Source organism: Aotus nancymaae, unplaced genomic scaffold (genome assembly GCF_030222135.1).
Source record: "Aotus nancymaae isolate 86718 unplaced genomic scaffold, 86718_ANA_hifiasm-v0.15.2.pri h1tg000138l, whole genome shotgun sequence".
Classification (NCBI taxonomy): domain Eukaryota; kingdom Metazoa; phylum Chordata; class Mammalia; order Primates; family Aotidae; genus Aotus; species Aotus nancymaae.
Window position 1 is genome coordinate 576888 of NW_026988553.1, and position 19802 is coordinate 596689.

The following is a 19802-nucleotide window of genomic DNA, read 5'->3' on the forward strand; positions in this document are numbered from 1 at the left end:
GAACTCCTGACTTTGGCCTCCCAAAGTATTGGAATTACAGGCGTGAGCCACCGCACCTAGCCAAGGGGGTGGACTTATCGTGAATAGTTTGACGTCATCCCCTCTTGGTACTGTATGGTGAGTTTTCATGAAATCTGGTTGTTTAAAAGTATGTAGCACCTCCCCTACTGTCTTCCTCCTGCTGCAGTCATGTAAGAAGCCTGCTCCCACTTTGCCTTCCCAAATGAGTAAAAGCTCCCTGAGGCCTCTCCAGAAGCAGATGCTGCCATGTTTCCTGTAGAGACTGTGGAACTGTGAGCCAATTAAGCCTCTTTTCTTTATAAATTACCCAGTCTCAGGTATTTCTTTATAGCAGCATAAGAACAGACTAATACACTTAGGCTAAATGTTGCTCTGGTGCCCACTAACAAATCAAAAAGGAAAGACTAAAAAGGATCAAACTATTTCTAAATGTCTTAGTGCATTTTGTGCTCTTATAACAAGGTATCTGCGACTGGGTAATCTATAATGAACAGATAGTTATTTCTTACCATTCTAGAGGCTGGGATTCTAAGGTCAAGGGACCTGCATCTTGTGAGGGCCTTTTTGCTGCATCATCCCTTGGTGGAAGTTGGAAGGGCAAGAGCACAAGCGTGAGAGAGGGGAAAGGAGGCAAACTTTTCCTTTTACCAGGAAGGGATTCCCATGATAATGGCATTCATTGATATATGAGAGCAGAGCCCTCATCACGTAATCACCTCTTAAAGATCCCACATCTCAATCCTGTTGCACTGGAGGCTAAATTTTCAAAACATGAACTTTGGGGGACACATTTAAACCATACTTTCTGTCCCTGGTTTCCAAAATTTATGCCTTTTCTCACATGCAAAATGCATTGATTACATCCCAATAGCCCCTAAAGTCTCAACTCATTCCAACATGAACTTAAAAGTCCGAAGTCGCCGGGCACAGTGGCTCACGCCTGTAATCCCAGCACTTTGGGAGGCCGAGGCAGGCGGATCACGAGGTCAGAAGCAAGGTTGGTCTCCAGCCTGGCCAACATGGTGAAACCCCTTCTCTACTAAAAATACAAAAATTAGCTGAGAGTGGTGGCAGGCACCTATAATTCCAGCTACTCAGGAGGCTGAGTCAGGAGAATTGCTTGAACCCAGGAGGTGGAGGTTGCAGTGAGCTGAGATCATGCCACTGCACTCCAACCTGGGCAACAGAGTGAGACTCTGTCTCAAAAAAAAAAAAAAAAAAAAAAGCTAGAGAATAATCTTCCTTGACTCCATGCCCCAGGTGGTGGTTGTGTCCCTAAGGCCTTGAGCAGCCTCGCTCAGCCCCTTCCCTATGACTTTGCCAGCCTCATCCACCCAGAAGCTCTTACAGGTTGGAGTCTGGGTTGTAGTCTTCTGCCACTATGCTGGTGACCCCACAGTATTGAGATCTTAGGGGTAGCCCCATTCCCATGACTCCACCAGACATTGCCCTAGTTGGGGCTCTCTGTGGTGGCTTCACCCCTGCAACAAGTCTGCCTGGGCCCCCAAGCTGTCTGCGATATCCTTTGAAATCTAGGTGGAAGTTGTCACGGCCCTATAGCTCTTGCACGCCACCTTCTGCAGAATCAGTACCATGTGGACGCTGCCAAGGCTCACTATTTACATGTTTCAGAGTGGCAGGTAGAGCTGCACTTGAGACACAGCTGGGCAGCAGCCACAGTTGGAAAGCAGTGTCCTGAGTCTACACAAGGTTTTCTGAAAACCTTGCCTTCAAGGTCCTCGCTTGCCTCAAAGATCTCTGAGATGTGTTTGGGATCATTCTTCCATTTTCCTGATGAATAGTACCTGGCTTCCTTTTTCTGAAAGGGTCTCTTTAGCGAACACTAATCTCTTTAAAACAAACAAAGAAACAAAACCCTTAATTTGCTCTCCTAAACAAGTCTTTTCACATATATGACCAGGCTGTGAATTTTCCAACTTTTTCCATTCTACTTCTCTGTTAATTATGAATTCTGTCTTTAAATATTTTATCTCTGCTCCCTCTTTACTACATGGAGATAACAGTAACCATGCAGCTCCTTCAGTATTTTGTTTAGAAATTTCTTCCAGCAGAGATCCCAGTTCATAGCTCTTAAATGCTACTCGAAAGAGAAAAGCTTTTGGACATAGATGCAATTCAGCCAAGTTTATAACAAGGACGCCTTTACTCCCATTTCCAATACCTTGTTTCTCAATTCCATCTGAGACCTCATTAGAATGGCCTTTACTGCCCATGTTTCTACTAACATCCTGATTATGACCACTTAAGCAATCTCTGAGAAGTTCCAGACTTTCCCTACATTTCTTTTCTTCTGCTTATCCCTCACCAGAATCTCCCTTAATGTTATGTTTACAGAAATCTAGGCTTTTTCTAGCCTACTCCTCCAAATTCTTCCAGCCTCTACTCATTACGCAGTTCCAAAGCTGCTTCCATGTTTTCAGGTATTTGTTATAGCAGCAGCCCCACTCAGTACCAATTTTTTGTCTTAATTTATTTTGTGCTGATGTAACAATACCAGAGACTGAGTAATTTATAAAAAACAACAAAAACAACAAAATAAAACAAAACAAAACAGATTTTTTAAACACTCTGTAGGTTGGGAAGTCTAAGGTCAAAGCGCCCACATCTAGTGAGAATCTCCTTTCTGTGTCATCCCAAGGTGGAAGAAGGGCAACCACAGTAAAAGAAAGAGGGAAGGGGCTGAACTTATCTTTTTATTGGTAGCTCACTCTTATGATAACGAATCTACTCCTGAGAGAATAGCATTAATTAATTTATGAGAGACGAGCCCTCATGACCTAAACACCTTTTAAAATTCTAACCTCTCAATATTGTTTCATTGGGGATTAAGTTTCCAACAAATCAACTTTGGGGCACATATTCAAGCTATAGCACTAAGTGTGAATCTATGTTTCAGAGCAAAGATAAATAATATAGGGATACAGAATATTCATTGCACTACAAGGTAAAATTAACAACAATGTGCCATTCGGTCAAAGATTACTAGGCACACAAAAGAGCAATAATATAGGAACTTTATTGAAGGGAAAAATTAATCAATAGAAACCCATCTGGAACAAACCCAGAATTAAAACTCATGGACAAAGATATTAGAACAATTATAACTGTATTGCATATGTTCACAATTTTAAGTAGAGATGTGGAAGATAGGGGAAATATCTCAAAGTAAAAGTTTAGTTAGATCTCTGCTGGGTGGGATTAGTTGCAGATTGGATGTTGTGGATTTAGTAGATCAGTGGATTTAAAGACAAAGCTTTGGAAACTCTCCAAAAATGAAATACAAGGAGGAAAAAAAAAAGAAAGAAAAGAACTTCACCTCACTGTTGGAAACCTCAAACACCCAAAGACATACGTAAATGGAGTCTCAAAAGGGTAGGAGGGTGGTACAGAGAGAAAACTTTTGAAGCAATTATGGCCAGAAGTTTTTAACATTTGATGAAAGCTATAAACCTAAAGATTCAAGGATCTCAACTAAATCCAAGCAGAAGAAACTTGAAGAAAAACACACCAAGGTACTCAAGCCCCCTGCCAGGAAGCATCATAGTCTGGTCCATCAGCTGTTGCTCTAGACAACCCTGTATTCAAAGAAGCATGTTCTATTGAAAACACATGTTAATTGACAAGGTATTTAAAACAAAGTGTTTGTATTGGATATAAAGTTCCTTTCACAAAACTACCACCTCACCATTTGGACAGCAATGGCTAATGTAGAAACACTGATGCCAGTCCAAAGGAAATCCTTTTTAATTGACTCTGACCCAAATACTTCTCTTAATGATGAGTGTAGGGAACTTACGTTACTAGCCACTCACATTCTGCCATCCATCCCTAGAGACAGGTTGCTCCTTAGCCATGTTATGCTAAATAAGCATGTTTGTCAGAATTAGAGCTTGTGCATTGTCAGACTGCTTTTGCACCCAAATCCATTGTGCCAGGAGGTGGCAGGTGGGGTGGGATCTTCAGAAGCAGCTGTCTTTGAACATGAACCAAGGGCTGAGTGGGATAGAGTAGACATAGTACATATCAGACACAGAAGCAGTCTGCTAGAGCTGATTATGTGCAAACAAGAGGCCAGGACAAACTATGGTAGGCACTTAGTCATTTATTCATTCAACAGATACTTATTTAAATGTCTAAAAAGTGGTCAAAGAAGGTAAGTCCTGAAGAATAATAATACTGAAAACTAAAGTGTATTGAGAACTTCCTATTTGTGCATTTGGCTGGGTGCTTAACTCCCACAGCAGACCTATGAAGCATTATCATTCCAGTTTTACAGATGGTAAATCTTGGAGCCTTGCTATTGAATAAGTTGCCCAAAGTCACACAGTAAGTGTTAGAGCCAGGATTCAAACCCAGATCTGTCTAATCTCAATATCTATGTCTCTTACTACACAACGAGGCATCTACTTTTAAAACTGTTTTGTCATATGGTCCTATTTGTTGAATGGTTTCCCTTTTGTTCTTTATATCTTCATTTACTTATTTATTGAACAACGATTTATTGAACACCTACCAGATACCAAACAGTGTTATAAGTTGGGGGTTGGATTCATCAGTTAAAAAAACAGTGAAAAATTGTTGCTCTAGAGAAGCTTACATTTGAACAGTGAGAAACAGACAATAACAAGATGAAAATATTAAATCAAGAAATCATTGATTAGAAGGTGACAAGACATTGAAAAAATAGAGCAAGGTGAGGATTGGGAATGCAAGAGGTGTTGGAGTACGATATTACATATAAGCAAAGACTTGAAGAAAGTGAGAAAGCTAGCCATGAAGACACTGTGATCGGGGGAGACTATTTCAAGAAGAGGAAAAACTACTGCAGGGTTTTGAGGTGAATGCATGCTCGGTGTTTAGAGGAATAACAAGAAGGTCAGATCAGCTGGAGCAGAGTGAGCAAAGCTGAGAGTAGGTATTGATGAAGTCATAGATGTAATGGGGATCAGGTTGAGTAGGGCTTTGGAAGCCATTGTATAGATTTTGGCTTTAACGCTGAATGAAATGGAGAACGATTAGAGTTTTGAGCAGAAAAATGGCAGGACCTGACTTGTTTATTAAAGGAGTGACAGTGTTGAGAATAGACTGTGGGAGGAAGGGCAGGGATGGAAGCTAAGGAGTCCAGTTAGGAGGCTATCAGCAGTCCAAATGAGAGATGATAATGGCTTGGAGCAGGGTAGTAACCATAAAAGTTGTGAGAAGTGATCAGATTCTGAATTGTTATTATTTTTTTTTGAGACAGAGTCTCACTCTTGTCACCCGGGCTGGAGTGCAGTTGCGCGATCTTGGCTCACTGCAACCTCTGCCTCCCGGGTTTAAGCGATTCTCCTGCCTCAGCCTCTCAAGTAGCTGGGATTACAGGTGCATGCCACCATGCTTGGCTAATTTTTGTATTATTAGTAGAGACAGAGTTTCACCATGTTAACCAGGCTTGTCTACAACTCCTGACCTCGTGATCCACCCACTTTGGCCTCCCAAAGTGCTGGGATTCTAGGTGTGAGCCACCATGCCCAGCCCTCTGAAAATATGTTGAAGGAAGAGCCCTTGCATTTGTTGGTATTTGATGAGGGGCGTGAGAAAAAGAGAGGAGTTAGGGATGACTTTAAGGGACTTGACGTGAGCAACTGGTAGGATAATGTTACATTAACTAAGATGAAAAAAATAAAAAATATGGAAAGAATTCACAGGCTTAGGGGTCTTTCTTTCTTTCTTTATTTCTTTTTTTTTTTTGGAGACAGAGTCTCTCACTCTCTTGCCCATACTGGAGTGCAGTGGCATGGTTGGCTCACTGCAACTTCTGCTTCCCAGGCTCAAAATGATCCTCCCACCTCAGCCTCCCAAGTAGCTGGGACTACAGGCACACACTGCCACACTCAGCTAATTTTATTTTGTAGAGGTGGGGTCTTGCTATATTGCCCAGGCTGGTCTCAAACTCATGGGCTCAAGCAGTCCTCCCACCTCAGCCTCTCAAAGTGTTGGGATTATAGGCATGAGCCACTGTGCCTAGCCAATGGTGCTTTCTTTCGGGGGAGGAGTAATATTAGAGACTTAGTTTTGAAAATGTTTATGACTGAGAAGCCTGTTAGACATCCAATTGGAGACATAATGCTGGACTGGAAATTTGAATTTGGGAATCATCAACCTGGATGGTTTTAAAGCTGTAAGCCTGGAGGATGGTCACTAAGGTAGATAGTAACAAGGACCAAGGACTGAGCCTTGAAGTACACTCAAAGGAAAGAGATTAGTGAAAAAAAGGAGGAATTAACAAAAGAGACTGACAAGTGACTAGTGAGGTAGGAAGTAAACAAAGTGAAGAAAGTATTTCCAGGAAGAAGGAATGATGAACAATGTCAAATACTGCTGATAGATTAGGTAGGTTGACAATTGAGAAATGACCATTAGAGTTAGGACCTGTAGGTCATTGCTAAACTTGACAAAAGTTTTGGTGGAGTATGGTGGGGTTCAAGGAGATAATGTCTGATGAGAGTAGGTTTACAAGAGGATGGTGGAATTGGAGGCATTGTGTATAAAAAGCTCTTTTGAGAGATTTTTCTATAAAGGGAATCACATGAATGTAGTGGCAGGTAGAGAAAAAATAAGGTCCAGAGACAATTTCTAAACTCTGCGTGTTTTTTAAAAATTCTGCTCTATTTTATCTAGCATTTTGCCCATGTCTGTCCAATCTGCTGTCTTGATTGGAATCCCTATGGCCATTCTCCCACCACCCCAAAAAAAGTAAAATGCAAGGATCTCCTTAAAATTAGCCAGAGCACTTTTAACATTAAGCACCACAGGGAAAATGCAAAGATCTGGGGACAAACTTCTTGAATGCCCTCGTCCCACTCTCCCTTTGCATATTCGTAGTTTACCTAACCATCAGATATTGAAGTTTGCATTTGATGCCTACTCTATGTCCAACCTCAAAACCCATGTCTCTCTCTTCATATCCTTCAGGATACTATTCATGGAGACAATTATGGAATAAAAGGGAGTCTAAAATTTCACTCAAAACTGTAAAAGCATGTTGATTATCTTCCTGTCCCCATGTATGCATTTTCACATTACTCCTAATTGCATTTTAAATTGTTATCTTTTTGCTTCTAAAGTAGTTTACTGGCTTTGTTTTTTTCCAGGTCAATTACCATTACTGCACGTGATGCTATCATTTAAGTTAATTTAAGCTCACTGCATTTATATTGATAAGCTAAAACATATGAGTACCCAAAAGTGGACATCTTCATTAACATTTGAGAATATAAATTTCTATTGAAAATAATCCAGGAAGCAAAGAGATAGTGATTAAATCGATAGATGGCTATGAAGAAGAACCAAGGGAAGAGGACAGAGGCAGATCATATCTCCTCTTAATGAATACCAATTCACCATAGTATCGTAAATAATGAAAAGATTGTCACATCTCCAAGAACATATCACTTATTTTAAGGAGTATAAAACATAATCACTTGAACAGTGAGGTTTCACAATTTTCTGAAGTTGAAATGCTGGGATGTGATCCAACAAACAGGTTCCTTATAGAAGAATCACCATGCATCTGTGTCTTAAGCCAATCCAAAACAAAAGCAAACACAATATTTTGTAAGGGATGTAAAAGATTTAACTGCCAAACCAGGTACTTATTTCATATGGACAGTGATCCACAGACTATTCAAAAAAGATCCAGTTGTTAAGGAACTATCACTCAATAGAAATATATACACAGTTTAAGGCAACAAATGGCTCAAAGGTAGCCAGGCTTAGGAAAAAAAGCATTGAGTTTGGAGCCAATAGATTCTGTCTCTCACTCTGCTTCTGCCTGTGTATATGGCCTTACCCTCGTTGACACTATCAAATGAGAACATTGCTCTAGAAGCTCTTAGAGGCGTTTTCACCTCTGCTGAAAGTACTTTTGCCAATAATACTTACAACTTTAATCTGCCAAAAGATATGGAATAGTTGTTAAACAGCCCCCAGTTGGCCTTTTCTTGCTCTAAGCCTAGGATGCATGTGCAGGAACTCTGGGAAAATAGCCTTATCAGTGAAGGTGCAGGTCTCCCACTGCTGTCCCATTTCTCTGTGAACCAGTGTATTTGGGTCTAATAATGAGGAATGGGAGATGAGATGGCTACCATCCTTGGCTACTATCATGACAGCATCCTACTGACACCACTGAAATGCATAATTGTTTTTGCCATGTCTTTTGATCTATAAACATTTTTGAAGCCTTTGTTTTTAGTGTTATGTATACTGTGTTTCTCTTACTGAGTTTGTCAATGTATGCCTGTGGCATCTATAATCTCTGCTTGTTATCTTCCAGCAACATTTTCAAGGAGGTATTTGATGATGATTTTGTGTCAGGTTTTCAGTTGATTGCAGCAGTGTTAGAAATTGTGATGTGAAATGCATCCGTTTGTATTCTGCCTGTGTTTCCTATTCTTTCTAACTCCAAAATGCAACGTCCTATCTTTCCTTTTTGGAAATTTATAGGACCGAATTGAGATTACACAGGTTGAGCAGCATGGACCACAAGACGTTTGTGCAATTGCTGTAGCTTCTGATTCAGCTTTTCGCTCCAGCGCAGTTTCCTTGGATAATATTCCTAAATCTCCAGGTAAGTACATTTATGCATTTGGATAGGGACTATCAGAAGAAAAATAGTCACCTACAGGATAGTTACAGTTTTTCAGATGAATGTAATGCTGTATTTATAATAGTGTGAAATCACAGAGTGAAGTCCAACTTTCTTCATCTTCTGTAAATATTTGAGATGATGATTTGAGAATAATAAAAATAAGTATTTCATCACAGTTTCAAGTGCTTGGAAATGGTCTTCTCTCCCATTTAATTTTAATCTTCTAAAAATTGATGCTGGATCTCAGTCCTTGAAGGAATAGCATTTTAACTTTTTATACTCACGTAGTCTGTTCTGCTATGACACAGTATTTGGATTCCATAGAAATCTCTTGGCATTGAGTTTTCATGGCAATAAAGGGGGAAAGTGAGTCTCTAAAAAACAGTGATATTTATTTCATGAGTTTCAATATGAAAGACATTTCATAACTATAATTGTATAAAACGTGCAAAACTTAAGGAAATGGTGGATGCATAATGCAGATCATATCTCCTAATTAATCCTGTCATAAATAATCGGTATGTGGAATCTTCATATATAGAAATAATAAGCTTTGTTTTAATTTTTATTTCACTGTTTTTTCAGTTTTTAAATCCTCTTTTAATATCTTCATTTTTACAACTCTTAGTTAACAACTTTTCCATTGTTGCTATCAATCTCAAAGCTGTGTTTTAAAAAATCCTTCAAAAACAATTCATTTTTGGCAGGAGAGGTCAAACTCCATGAACTCATAATTGTGATTTCTAAAATTTATAAGAGCAATGATTACTTTAAACCTATTTATCTGGACTTACCATTGTAACTTTGCTATAGATATTTATTTCTATTTGCTACTGTTAAGCCAATGGTCGAGAAATCCTTGTAACCTTCCACAGATGACTATTCCAACAAAATGAGCTAGCAGTTATGGCTCATAAGATAGAAGTCAAGTAGCTCCTAGGTTTCTCGCTGTCACTTATAGATAACTTAGTAGCTTTGTTTACTTGGAATCAGAAAATTAAAAGATGCTAAACTGATTTGGAAAATGGCTTTTAGTGGAAAAAGAGTTAAGGAGAAAGATTTAACCAAGGATCTAAACACTGGAAGTATCCAGAAACCAGAATTTTCCAAAATATTTTCAATGGTCATCCCAAAATCATGCTATGATTAAAGGGCAACTTGTTCACATCCATAGCATGGTAAGGTATGCAGCCCCATGCTGCAAAGAGCAGGTAGGAGGTGACAGAGTGGTTCACTTTGCCTAATCCAGATGTTTCTCTTTTACAAACTTTTAATCTTGAAATAATTTTGGACTTAAAGAAGAGTTGCAAAAATAGCACACAGAAAAAAAATAGAAAAATAAGTGAAAGATCCCATTTAGGGTAACCTTCGTTTAGCTTTCCCTAATGTAACATTTTACATACCCATAGTACAACTGTCAAAACTAAGAAGTTAACATTGATGCAAAACTTTTAAGTGAGATTCAGCCTTTATTCAGTTTTCCCAGAAAGGTTTTTTTTTTTTTTCTGTTCTAATAACTAACCCAGGATCCCTCATTGAATTTAAACAATATGTCTTTTTAGTTTCCTCCAGTCTTTGACAGTGTCTCAGTCTTGCTTTTTTTTTTTTTATCATCTGATATTTTTGAAGAACATGGGCCAGGTGTTTGATAGAATGTCCCTCAGTTTGGACTCTTCTGATGATTCTTCAAGATGAGATTGAGGTCTTGCACTTTGAGAAAGAATACCACAGATGTGATGTGCCCTCCTTAGTGCATCATATCAGAATATACATGATGGTATATTTTATTGCTGGTAGTGTTAACTTGATCGCTTGGTTAAGGTGGCACTGTTTTCCCCTTTGTACTTACCAAATATTTGAAGAGAGCTACACTGATAACGTGCAAATAATGTTTCCTCTTTCTCCTTAAACTCTCCTTCACATTGTAGCATCATCAGTGGAATTGGCCTGCAGCAATTACTCCTGTGGTGTTCTAGTGCCAATCTTTTTATTTCCCTCATTCCTTATGTATTTATAAACTGCGATCTTGCTGTACAAAAGAGTTGTTTCTTGTCTCTCTTTCATTCATTTATTCGTTCATTCATTTACATCAGGATGATCTCATGGGCATTTTTTAATTATTTGGTTTGTAATTCAATACCATCATTAAAAAAAATTGTCTCAGCTTGGGCTCGTGGGGATCTTTTAGGTTGGCTCCCTTGTCCTTTTACTATGTCTACATCTTTTTTTCCCTTCACTTCCTTTTTTCTGTTATTACAAGTTGTTGTTGAAAACAACCCCTTCTTTAAGGAACCTTACTTAGGTCCTTTATTTGGAGAGTGGTATTTAGAAATGAAGATCTGGGTGGTAGTTGCACTCATTGTTACAGGTGTGTCACCATTTCCAAACCCTCTCAGTGGACAATGCCAGGAAAGATGTCTATTCATACTAACCTGTGCAAGCATATACACCCATCTGTATTTATTTAGCATGTAACAAACAAAAACAACAACAACAACAGGAGTTCACTGATATCTCCTACTCCGGTCCATTACCATAGGGTTCATTCTACACTTTTCTGTGTGTTTATTTGTAATTTGTATCTCAGACAGTGATAAATCTGGCTCTTATTATCTATTGTATATTTATTGATTTTTTTCAATGCATAAACATTCATAAAAAGTAGTTTCACAATTGCTAACCTGTACCCCTTAAGAAACAAATATACCGTTTGGAATAAGTTTGAGAATTAGTTTGAGTGTGCAGGTTGTTGTTGTTGTTGTTTTTGTCTTTAACCTTGCAGCATCTAGGCAAACCTCTGTTTTTCCAAGTTCCTACATTAGCTTCTTTATTTTTCACCCCCATCACTGTGGATATGCCATTTATTTGTAATAGAAGTAGATTCATTTATTACAGCCTGCATTTTCACCTAGGTTTTCCCACCTCCTGATCAATTCATTTTCAAATTTATGTACAACAAAATTCGCTATTTGCGATATGTAGCTCTATGGATTTTGACAAATGTTAAGAGTCATGTATCCATCACCACAGTGCCAAACAGAATAGTTCCATCACCCCAAACATTACTTTGTGCTCCTTCTTTGTACTCAACCTTGGTTTCCCATCCCCTGACAACCATTGAGGTATTTCACCTCTGCAGGTTTCCCTTTTCCAGAATGCCATGTAAGATGAATCATATGATATCTAGCCTTTTTGGTCTAGCTCCTTTCACTTAGCAAAATGCATTTAGGATTCATCCATGGTTCCATGAATCAATGATTTATTCCCTTTTATTGCTGAGTAGTACGACAGCTTACGAATATACCAGGTTTTAAAACTTCATTCACCAGTAAAAGAACATCTGGGTTGTTTCCAAGTGTTTTTTGATCATGAATAAGCTACTTTAGACATTTGCATAGAAGTTTTTGTGTTGCATGCATATACGTTTTCAACTTCTGGATGTAGGACTGCTGGGTCATTTGGGAAGTATGTGTTTACCTTTATTAGAAACTGACAAAATGTTTTCCAAAATGACTGTATCATTTTGCATTATTGAAATAATGTTCTCCACTGTGCTTTTCAGGGCTCCTGAAACCAAGTCATGTCATAACACCTCCCAGAGCACTTTGAGCACTCCTGAGGTCCCACATTCTGGGTAACCCAATTGTTCAGAAGTCATTTATGACTAGATTAATTTGGTTTTGTCAGTTGGATGATACCAAATCTCCAGAAGCAGAGCCAAAATAATTTTATAATAAATGAAATGACACTAACAACTGCAGTGGGTTTAAGTACTAGCTTAAGGTGGAGAATAGGCAGTGGTAACTTCAAACACTCTCTCCCTTTTCTTCATTTTCAAATATGAACAGATTTTAAAAATAATATTCTGAATGATTCCTGGCACCTGGCACATCTCATCCTTAACATGGAGTAAAATGACACTCTTATCCAGTCTTTTTGATAACATTAATACTTTTGCTTTTAAGTCATGAACTCACCTGTGCTTTCTTCCTCAGCTTTATTATCCTTGCAAGGTTTTAAATTTGAGCCTGAGGTGAATCCATTGTACAAGGCAGAGCCAGTGGACCTGGAGTTCTCGGTGGACCAGGAGGACTCAGTGGACCAGGAGGGCTCAACGGGCCAGCAGGACCCAGAGAACCTAGCGGATCTGTTAGACCAAACAGACCTGACGGATTCCGTGGTCACAGAGGACTCAGTGGACCTGGAGACTGCTGGCACCAGTGCTCAGGTACCTCTGAAAGTCTCACTTCACTTGCTTCACATGTTTGTCTAAACAGCTAACCTTGCAAAGCCCAAATTTTCACTCTTGTGATCAGTTTCACTTTGCAGAAAGTATGTTTGTTACTTTTTCAAAACTAAACCACTATTTCTATTGTACTGGATTTTCAAATGCAGCTGATAACTCAGTGGACCTTCACAAACAGGGAGGTGGGAAGTTCTCTAAGTACCAAATTCCTGTGCTCTTCTTAATATGAAATCCCAAGGACACTGTACTTGACGGAAAGTTTGAGCTAAATAGGAAGCTTAGCTACTAAGAGAAGGTGGTATTTTTATGAGGCCTGCTCTTAACCACCTGTGAGAGCAGGCTAACCATCTAGAGGGAAGACAACCTTCTGGCCTACTCATACCAACCCTCTGCCTACACTACAAGCTAGGTTTTCCCAGTGGAATTTTTATTAGGTTAGAACATGCGTTTCAGAGTATTAGATATACCCAACCTTGAAATGTTAGTACCAATGTTCAGTGCAAAGTCAAATAAAAATGGTTGGATTAACTTCTGTGTAGCTCCTTTAGCAAAAAACATGTGTACACAACTACAGATTTGTACAATCATCTTTTATATTAGACAGAATTATTAAAATCAGGATTAGAACCCAAGCTAATGAGTTTATGGTCAGTTAATGTGGAATTGCATGCGTCACTGAGCCTAAGAGTAGTCACTCCATTTCTAATGTCAAAGGGATACTCATCTAAGGAAAATAAGGGGTAGAACACAATCGAGTTTGGCCTCAGCAGTGTGGCCTTGGAAAATTCCTGAGCCTCAGTTTCTCCATGTTGAAATGGTCTTGGCTTGCAGGGATTTGCAGACTGCTGTGAAAATTCTTTGAGATATTTAAAAGGAAATTTCTGTGAAAATCCATTTTGTCTGGATTTATGTCCTTATTATGACAAAATTTGTGGTCCCCTTTTTGCTGTTGACAGGTTTACCTTCTCTTTTGAATTAATTTGTAATTAAATTTTTGAGTATAACTTTTTTGAAAAAAATCACCAAAATAACCAGCAATGTAAGTGTGTTGTCTGGCTCTGCGTGTGCTAGTGTATTAGGCTTATTTCTGGATGCCACGTATCAACAACCTGGGGTGTATACAGAAGATGGAGACCAGGATGAGGAAGGGGCTGGAAAACATCTTAATCAGTTGCTCAAGACACTAGAGAAGGGAACAATGGTGAGGGACAGGACAGCTTTATACAAATAGTTAAAGGGTCATAAAGTGGAAGATGTGGTTCCTGAGGATCAAGGAAGCAGTCTGGCACTATTAGCCCTTCTCAGACAGATTGGGTCACCTCTCAAAATAGCAAGTCCCCTCTCATTCAGTGGAAAGGTTAGAGCCAATGTTTGGCAGCTCATTTTCCAGGAACAGCAAAGAGAAGATTCCTGCTTGGAGAGGGTGAGAGGATGTGATAACCTGTAAAGTTTGTTTCTTCCAGTCCTAAGTTTAGAGGGGTGCGTGTGTCTCTGTGTGTGTGTATGTACGCACGTGTGTGTGTGTGTGTGTGTGTGTGTGTATGTATTGGGGTTTTTTTTGGTCTAGTGAATGTCTGCTTTCTTATAGGAAGAGACATATAATACAGAGAAAGAAGGACAATTTGAACAATTTTCAATGGACTAAAAGTACATATATAATTTTTATTCCAAATGATGAGAAAACAACTTGCAGGGTATTCTCTCTCTTTCTCTCAACTCATCTATGTACTTATATTACTCGTAAAGGTTATTGATGGACCACAGTATAAGTCTGTTTTTGGTTTCTAGAAGTTGCAAGTGTGTGGACCTTTTTCTTATTATTAATACCGTAAATTCTTTATGGATCAGGACTGTGGCTGTCTGACTTGTTTATGGGCATGGTATCCAGCACAACTCAGGGCAAATAGCAATTGTTCCCAGGCCCTACTTCCAGCCTTGAAAGACAGTTCTTTTCCAAGAATCTCCTCTCTCTTCTGTCCCTCTCAGCCAATCAGTTGAGAAGTCCTATCCACCTTTTTTGTGTTTGTTTTTCAAGAGACGGGGTTCTTATTTTGTTGTCCAGGCTGCTTTCATGCCTCAAGCAGTTCTCCAACATCAGCCTCCTGAGTAGCTGGGATTACAGATGCAAGCCATCACGACCAGCTCAGTTTCTTTTTTATTATTGTTTTTCATTTTACTTTAAGATATTGTGGATGTTAATCTTTTTCTTAGAATTTTATTTGTTTATTTTTGATATATTATAGTTGTACATGGTTTTGGAGGTAATGTGATATTTGAATACATGTGATATTTGAATACATGTATACAATGCTTAATGATCAAATCAGGGTAATCAGGATACCCATCACTTCAAACATTTTTTTCTTTGTATTGGGAGCATTACAATTCTTTTAGTTATGTTTAAATATACAATAAATTATTATAACTCAATTTTCCTACTGTAGTATTGAGTACTAGAACTTGTTCCTAATGTTTAACTGCATTTGTACCCAATAATCAACTTCTCTTCATCCACCTCTTCCACCTTCCCTTCCTAGTCTCAGGTAACCACCATTCTACTCTCCACCTCCATGAGATCAACATTTTTAACTTTCACATATGAATGAGAACATATGATATTTGTCTTTCTGTACCTAGCTTATTTCACTTAACATAATGACCTCCAGTTCCATTCATATTGTGGCAGATGACATTATTTCATTCTTTTTACGGCTGAATAATAATCCATTGTGTATATATAACACATTTTCTTTAGCCATTTGTCTGTTGGGCTAATTTCAAATTTTGGCTATTGTGAATAGTACTGCATGAACATGGGGGTGCAGGTATCTTTTTGGTCTACTGATTTCCTTTCTTTCGGTGTATACCCAGCAGTGGTATTTGCTGGATCATATGGTAGCTGTATTTTTAGTTACGTGAGGAACCGCCATACTGTTTTCCATAGTGCCTGTACAAATACATTCCTACCAACAGTATATGAGTATTCTCCTTTCTCCACATCCTCACCAGCATTTACTATTTTCTTAATTTCTCTCAAATGGTGTCCTTTCCTTTTTATATCATCTACCTCTAGTTTGTTCCATGCCCCTGTTATCTCTACCTTGAATTAACTCCTACAGCCTTCTAATTGACTTGTCCCAAACTCCAAGCTTCCTTTCTCCCACCACTTCATCTTCTGCACACGTACCAGAAGGTATGTTTTACAACTGAGATCTGAGTATGTTACATCCCTGATAAGAACACACCTTCTAGCAGCAGTGCCACATGGCTGATGAATAAAATCTGAGTTACTCGGCTGCCTGAACCTGTACAAAACTCTGGCTTCCCTTCTATATGTGACCTGCCTTACTCCTTCTGTTCCAGTCAATATGGAGCATCATTTGCCCTGTAACACACTCTCTACTTTTATAACCTGTATGTTTGCTTCTTTCTAGATGTGAGGCTGTTATCCAAGTTAAAATTAGATTTCCAGGACCTACAGAAGAGTCCACCTAAGTATTGTAATTGTTCATGAGAACAATGACAGTATCTACTTTTCAAGGCTCTGTGAAGATCAGACCTGTGAGTTTTCATACAGTGCTTAGAAGAGTGCCTGGAACAGAGGAAGTGCCAATTGATGATTTTCATTATTGCATTGCTAACAGGGGCCCTATTGGTGGACTATCATTTGTGATTTGACCTAGGGGTAGAATACTTTGGCACTGGCCTGTGACTCTTCCACTAAGGACTTTAGGCAGGTCGCTTCATGTCTCTGAGCCAATTCTATATCTTTCTTTTTGGGAAAAGAATCAGATTAAATGATCTCCATGGTCCATTTCTTATCTAGAATTCCCAAATTCTCTAACCATGTTTTCAAACTTTCTAGTAATGAATGAAATCAGGATTTGAGTGCTACCATTTGCATTCTCAGTCTTTCAGAAATTTTGAAGTGAAACAGTATGGTAAGACTTGGAGAAATCAGTGTCCCTGTACATGAACCGTAAGTAATTCCTCCCCACAGCCATCACAGCCATTATCACCAGTTGTATATGGCATCTTTATCCAGGAACTGGACCGGATAAAGAAGTTGAAGGAGCAACTTGAAAAGAGGAATCAGATGCTGCATCATGCCATCCAAAACCAGCAGGATGCACTGGAAGTGCTGATGGATCGGCTTCAGACAAGTCAGGATGCTAGGTTTCAGGTCAGAGACCGTTCTATATAAGTGGCAGATGGAAGAGGAGAGAGAGACCTTGGGAGGCCTTAAGGAGTTAGTCAATAGGGCCTGCAGGTAGTGACAGCTGCTGCCCACAGGGTGACATGGGATATCTAAAGTGATCTCCAGTGGGAATTTAGAGTTTTGCCCTTTTGCTCTTGGCTACAAGAGCTGAGATTGGCCCAGCCAGGCAGTGGTAGGTGTGGCTTCCATATAGCTAAGGCTTCCTGCAGGCTTGCCTATGGGCAGTCCTGCTTCATGCCCAGCTTGTCTTGTGTGCTAAGGAAAGTGTGGACTGTGAATAAGACCTTTGTGATGCTGTGTCCTTACAGAAGCAGCCAAACGCATCACAGCACACTGTCAGTCCTGATCACCAACCTTCGGAGGCAGTGCCCATGAAACAGCAGAAACAACACACTGAGAACGTGAAGCGCTCTTTCCCACATCCCAAGGAGGTCAAGCGAGTCGGTGATTTATCTTTAAACGACTGTCTCAAAAACACTAGGAAGCTTCAGGAACCTTGTGCTGCCTTTACCCAGGTATGGAAATGCTGTTTTAACTGTGTATCTGAAGGGGATTTTGTTTTCTTGGGGACTTTGACTCACCTGTTTCTCCTTAAGGGGTAGTGGCTATCCAGTTGACTGCAATTTATTTGCCCAAGATAGTAAAAAATCCTGGGCTACCTAGACCTGAATGCACATGCTAGACCATGTATGCATACATGTACATATGTGCTGGATTAGCAGACTCTCGCTGCCAGGTGTATGGCTGCAACTAGTATCCAGTCTAACAAGTAGACAGTCACACTATGTGCAGAGAGGCTCAACTGTTGTTTCCTTTTGCTTTGCGAAAATTGAATAGGAGTGTTAAATAAATTTCTGGTAGGCTCTTGCAGACACCAGGGTCCTTTTATCTCTCGCCTTTTGATACAGCAGCAACTGGCACAGGAAGAACAACGTCTGAAGGAGCAGCTGCAGCAGCTGAGGGAGCAAAGGAAAGTGCAGAAGCAAAAGAAGATGCAGGAGAAGAAGAAGCTACAGGAGCATAAGATGCAGGAGAAGAAGAAGCTACAGGAGCATAAGATGCAGGAGAAGAAGAAGCTACAGGAGCAAAAGATGCAGGAGAAGAAGAAGCTACAGGAGCATAAGATGCAGGAGAAGAAGAAGCTACAGGAGCATAAGATGCAGGAGAAGAAGAAGCTACAGGAGCATAAGATGCAGGAGAAGAAGAAGCTGCAGGAGCAGAGGCAGCAGAGGAAGAATAAGCTGCAGGAGCGGAAAAAGTGGCAGTTGCTGCCGAAAGGGATGAAGAAGGAGCAGCAGACGCAGCAGCTGCAAGAGCAGCCACTGAAGCATAATATCATCGTGGGGAATCATAAGCTGAAGATATGCCTGCAAAACCCAAGTGGTGTAACTGAGCCCCTCTGCAATAACCCTGTTAGATTTTTGCAGACCCAGCCCATTGTTGTTCTGAACAAGTTGGTAGCTGAACAACAGCTCTCTGGCTATCAAGATGGAAACTCTGGGCAACAAGAAGATGAGAGTCAAAGGTAAGACATGCATGGAATGGTGATAGGCACCGTGGTCATTGCTTTTCCCTCATGGCTGGATCCCATGCCTGAGACCACAGACAGATGACCTGTCTATGTGACACCAGCAGCCCTCTCATCAACAGCAACTTGCTCTCAACTTATCTTCTCTGTGGCTGCTGCCATCATGCCTCTGCATGTGTAGTGCATAGCTAAGCATTCATTGATGGAACAAAGGGGTGCCCATGAAGAAAGGACTAGATAAGGAAGCCTCAATGCTAGGGAATTAGCCCACAAATCTTGAAATCACTTGGTTGGATTCCCCAAGCCTGGTCTGTTGCACAGGGCACCTATGGACAAGTCTTTTGTGTCCAAAGTTGAATAACTTCTGGGCTTCCAGTTTCATTGTCTAACTTTCCTGGAATCTGGTGATTCCAGTAGACCAAGTGCAGGTATCTCCAAAGCATTTATGAAAAGTAGGGGGGAAGTGAGAGTGAAACAATTGCTAAATTGCTGAGATCAGCCAAGAATACATGAAGCTTGAGTCCTGAGTGGCAGTATAAGGACACAAACACATTTCTGCTCAATAACAAGGTCTTCGGCTTCAAGTGCTAGAAAGAGAAGGTTCTGCTCAGCAATGAAAGGATTGCTTAGCACATAGCTGGGGCCCACTAAATAGTTTTGAATTAATACTAGGTTTCTGAGACGGGTCTCCCAATGCTCTCCAGACTTCCTTCTGGGCTTTGATTTAGAATCAGTGACTTTGACATGTAGACTGCTTTAGGGCCATATTGCCCACCTGACCTGATCATCAGAATCCACCTGAGGAGGGTGTGGAAAGTATAGATTCAGAGCCTGGATGGGGCTCAAATATCTGTATTGATCACAAGACTTCCAGGCTTAGGGTTGTGTAGAGAGCAGTGGATTTGGAGTTTGGAAGTCTGCCTTACAGTCTCTGCTCAGACACTAGCTTCCTGAGTTCTTTGAAGGTAGATGAAATTACTTGCCCAAGGCCACAGAGAGCATAGTTGTGGCAGGACCAAGACTGTCCAAGTAATTTAAATAAAACCAGTTGAGACAAGGGATTGTAATTTCTTTCAGTGTCTACATTCACTTTCCTTTGACAAGTTGAGTCTTAGTCAGGCCAAAGTGAGAATACAAA

At 39.9% G+C, this 19802-nt stretch overlaps 1 protein-coding gene across 1 annotated transcript in view; it reads left to right on the forward strand.

The window, feature by feature from the left end:
* Positions 1–18665, forward strand: part of PASD1 (PAS domain containing repressor 1) — a 59302-nt gene extending 40637 nt beyond the window's left edge. Inside the window, exons 9-14 of the mRNA XM_064371526.1 lie at positions 8527–8650; positions 12667–12899; positions 16918–17100; positions 17445–17651; positions 18045–18156; positions 18316–18665. Of these exons, the coding sequence (XP_064227596.1) occupies positions 8527–8650; positions 12667–12899; positions 16918–17100; positions 17445–17651; positions 18045–18156; positions 18316–18665 (1209 nt within the window). The remainder of the gene's footprint in view (positions 1–8526; positions 8651–12666; positions 12900–16917; positions 17101–17444; positions 17652–18044; positions 18157–18315) is intronic.
* The last annotated feature ends 1137 nt before the right edge of the window (positions 18666–19802 follow it).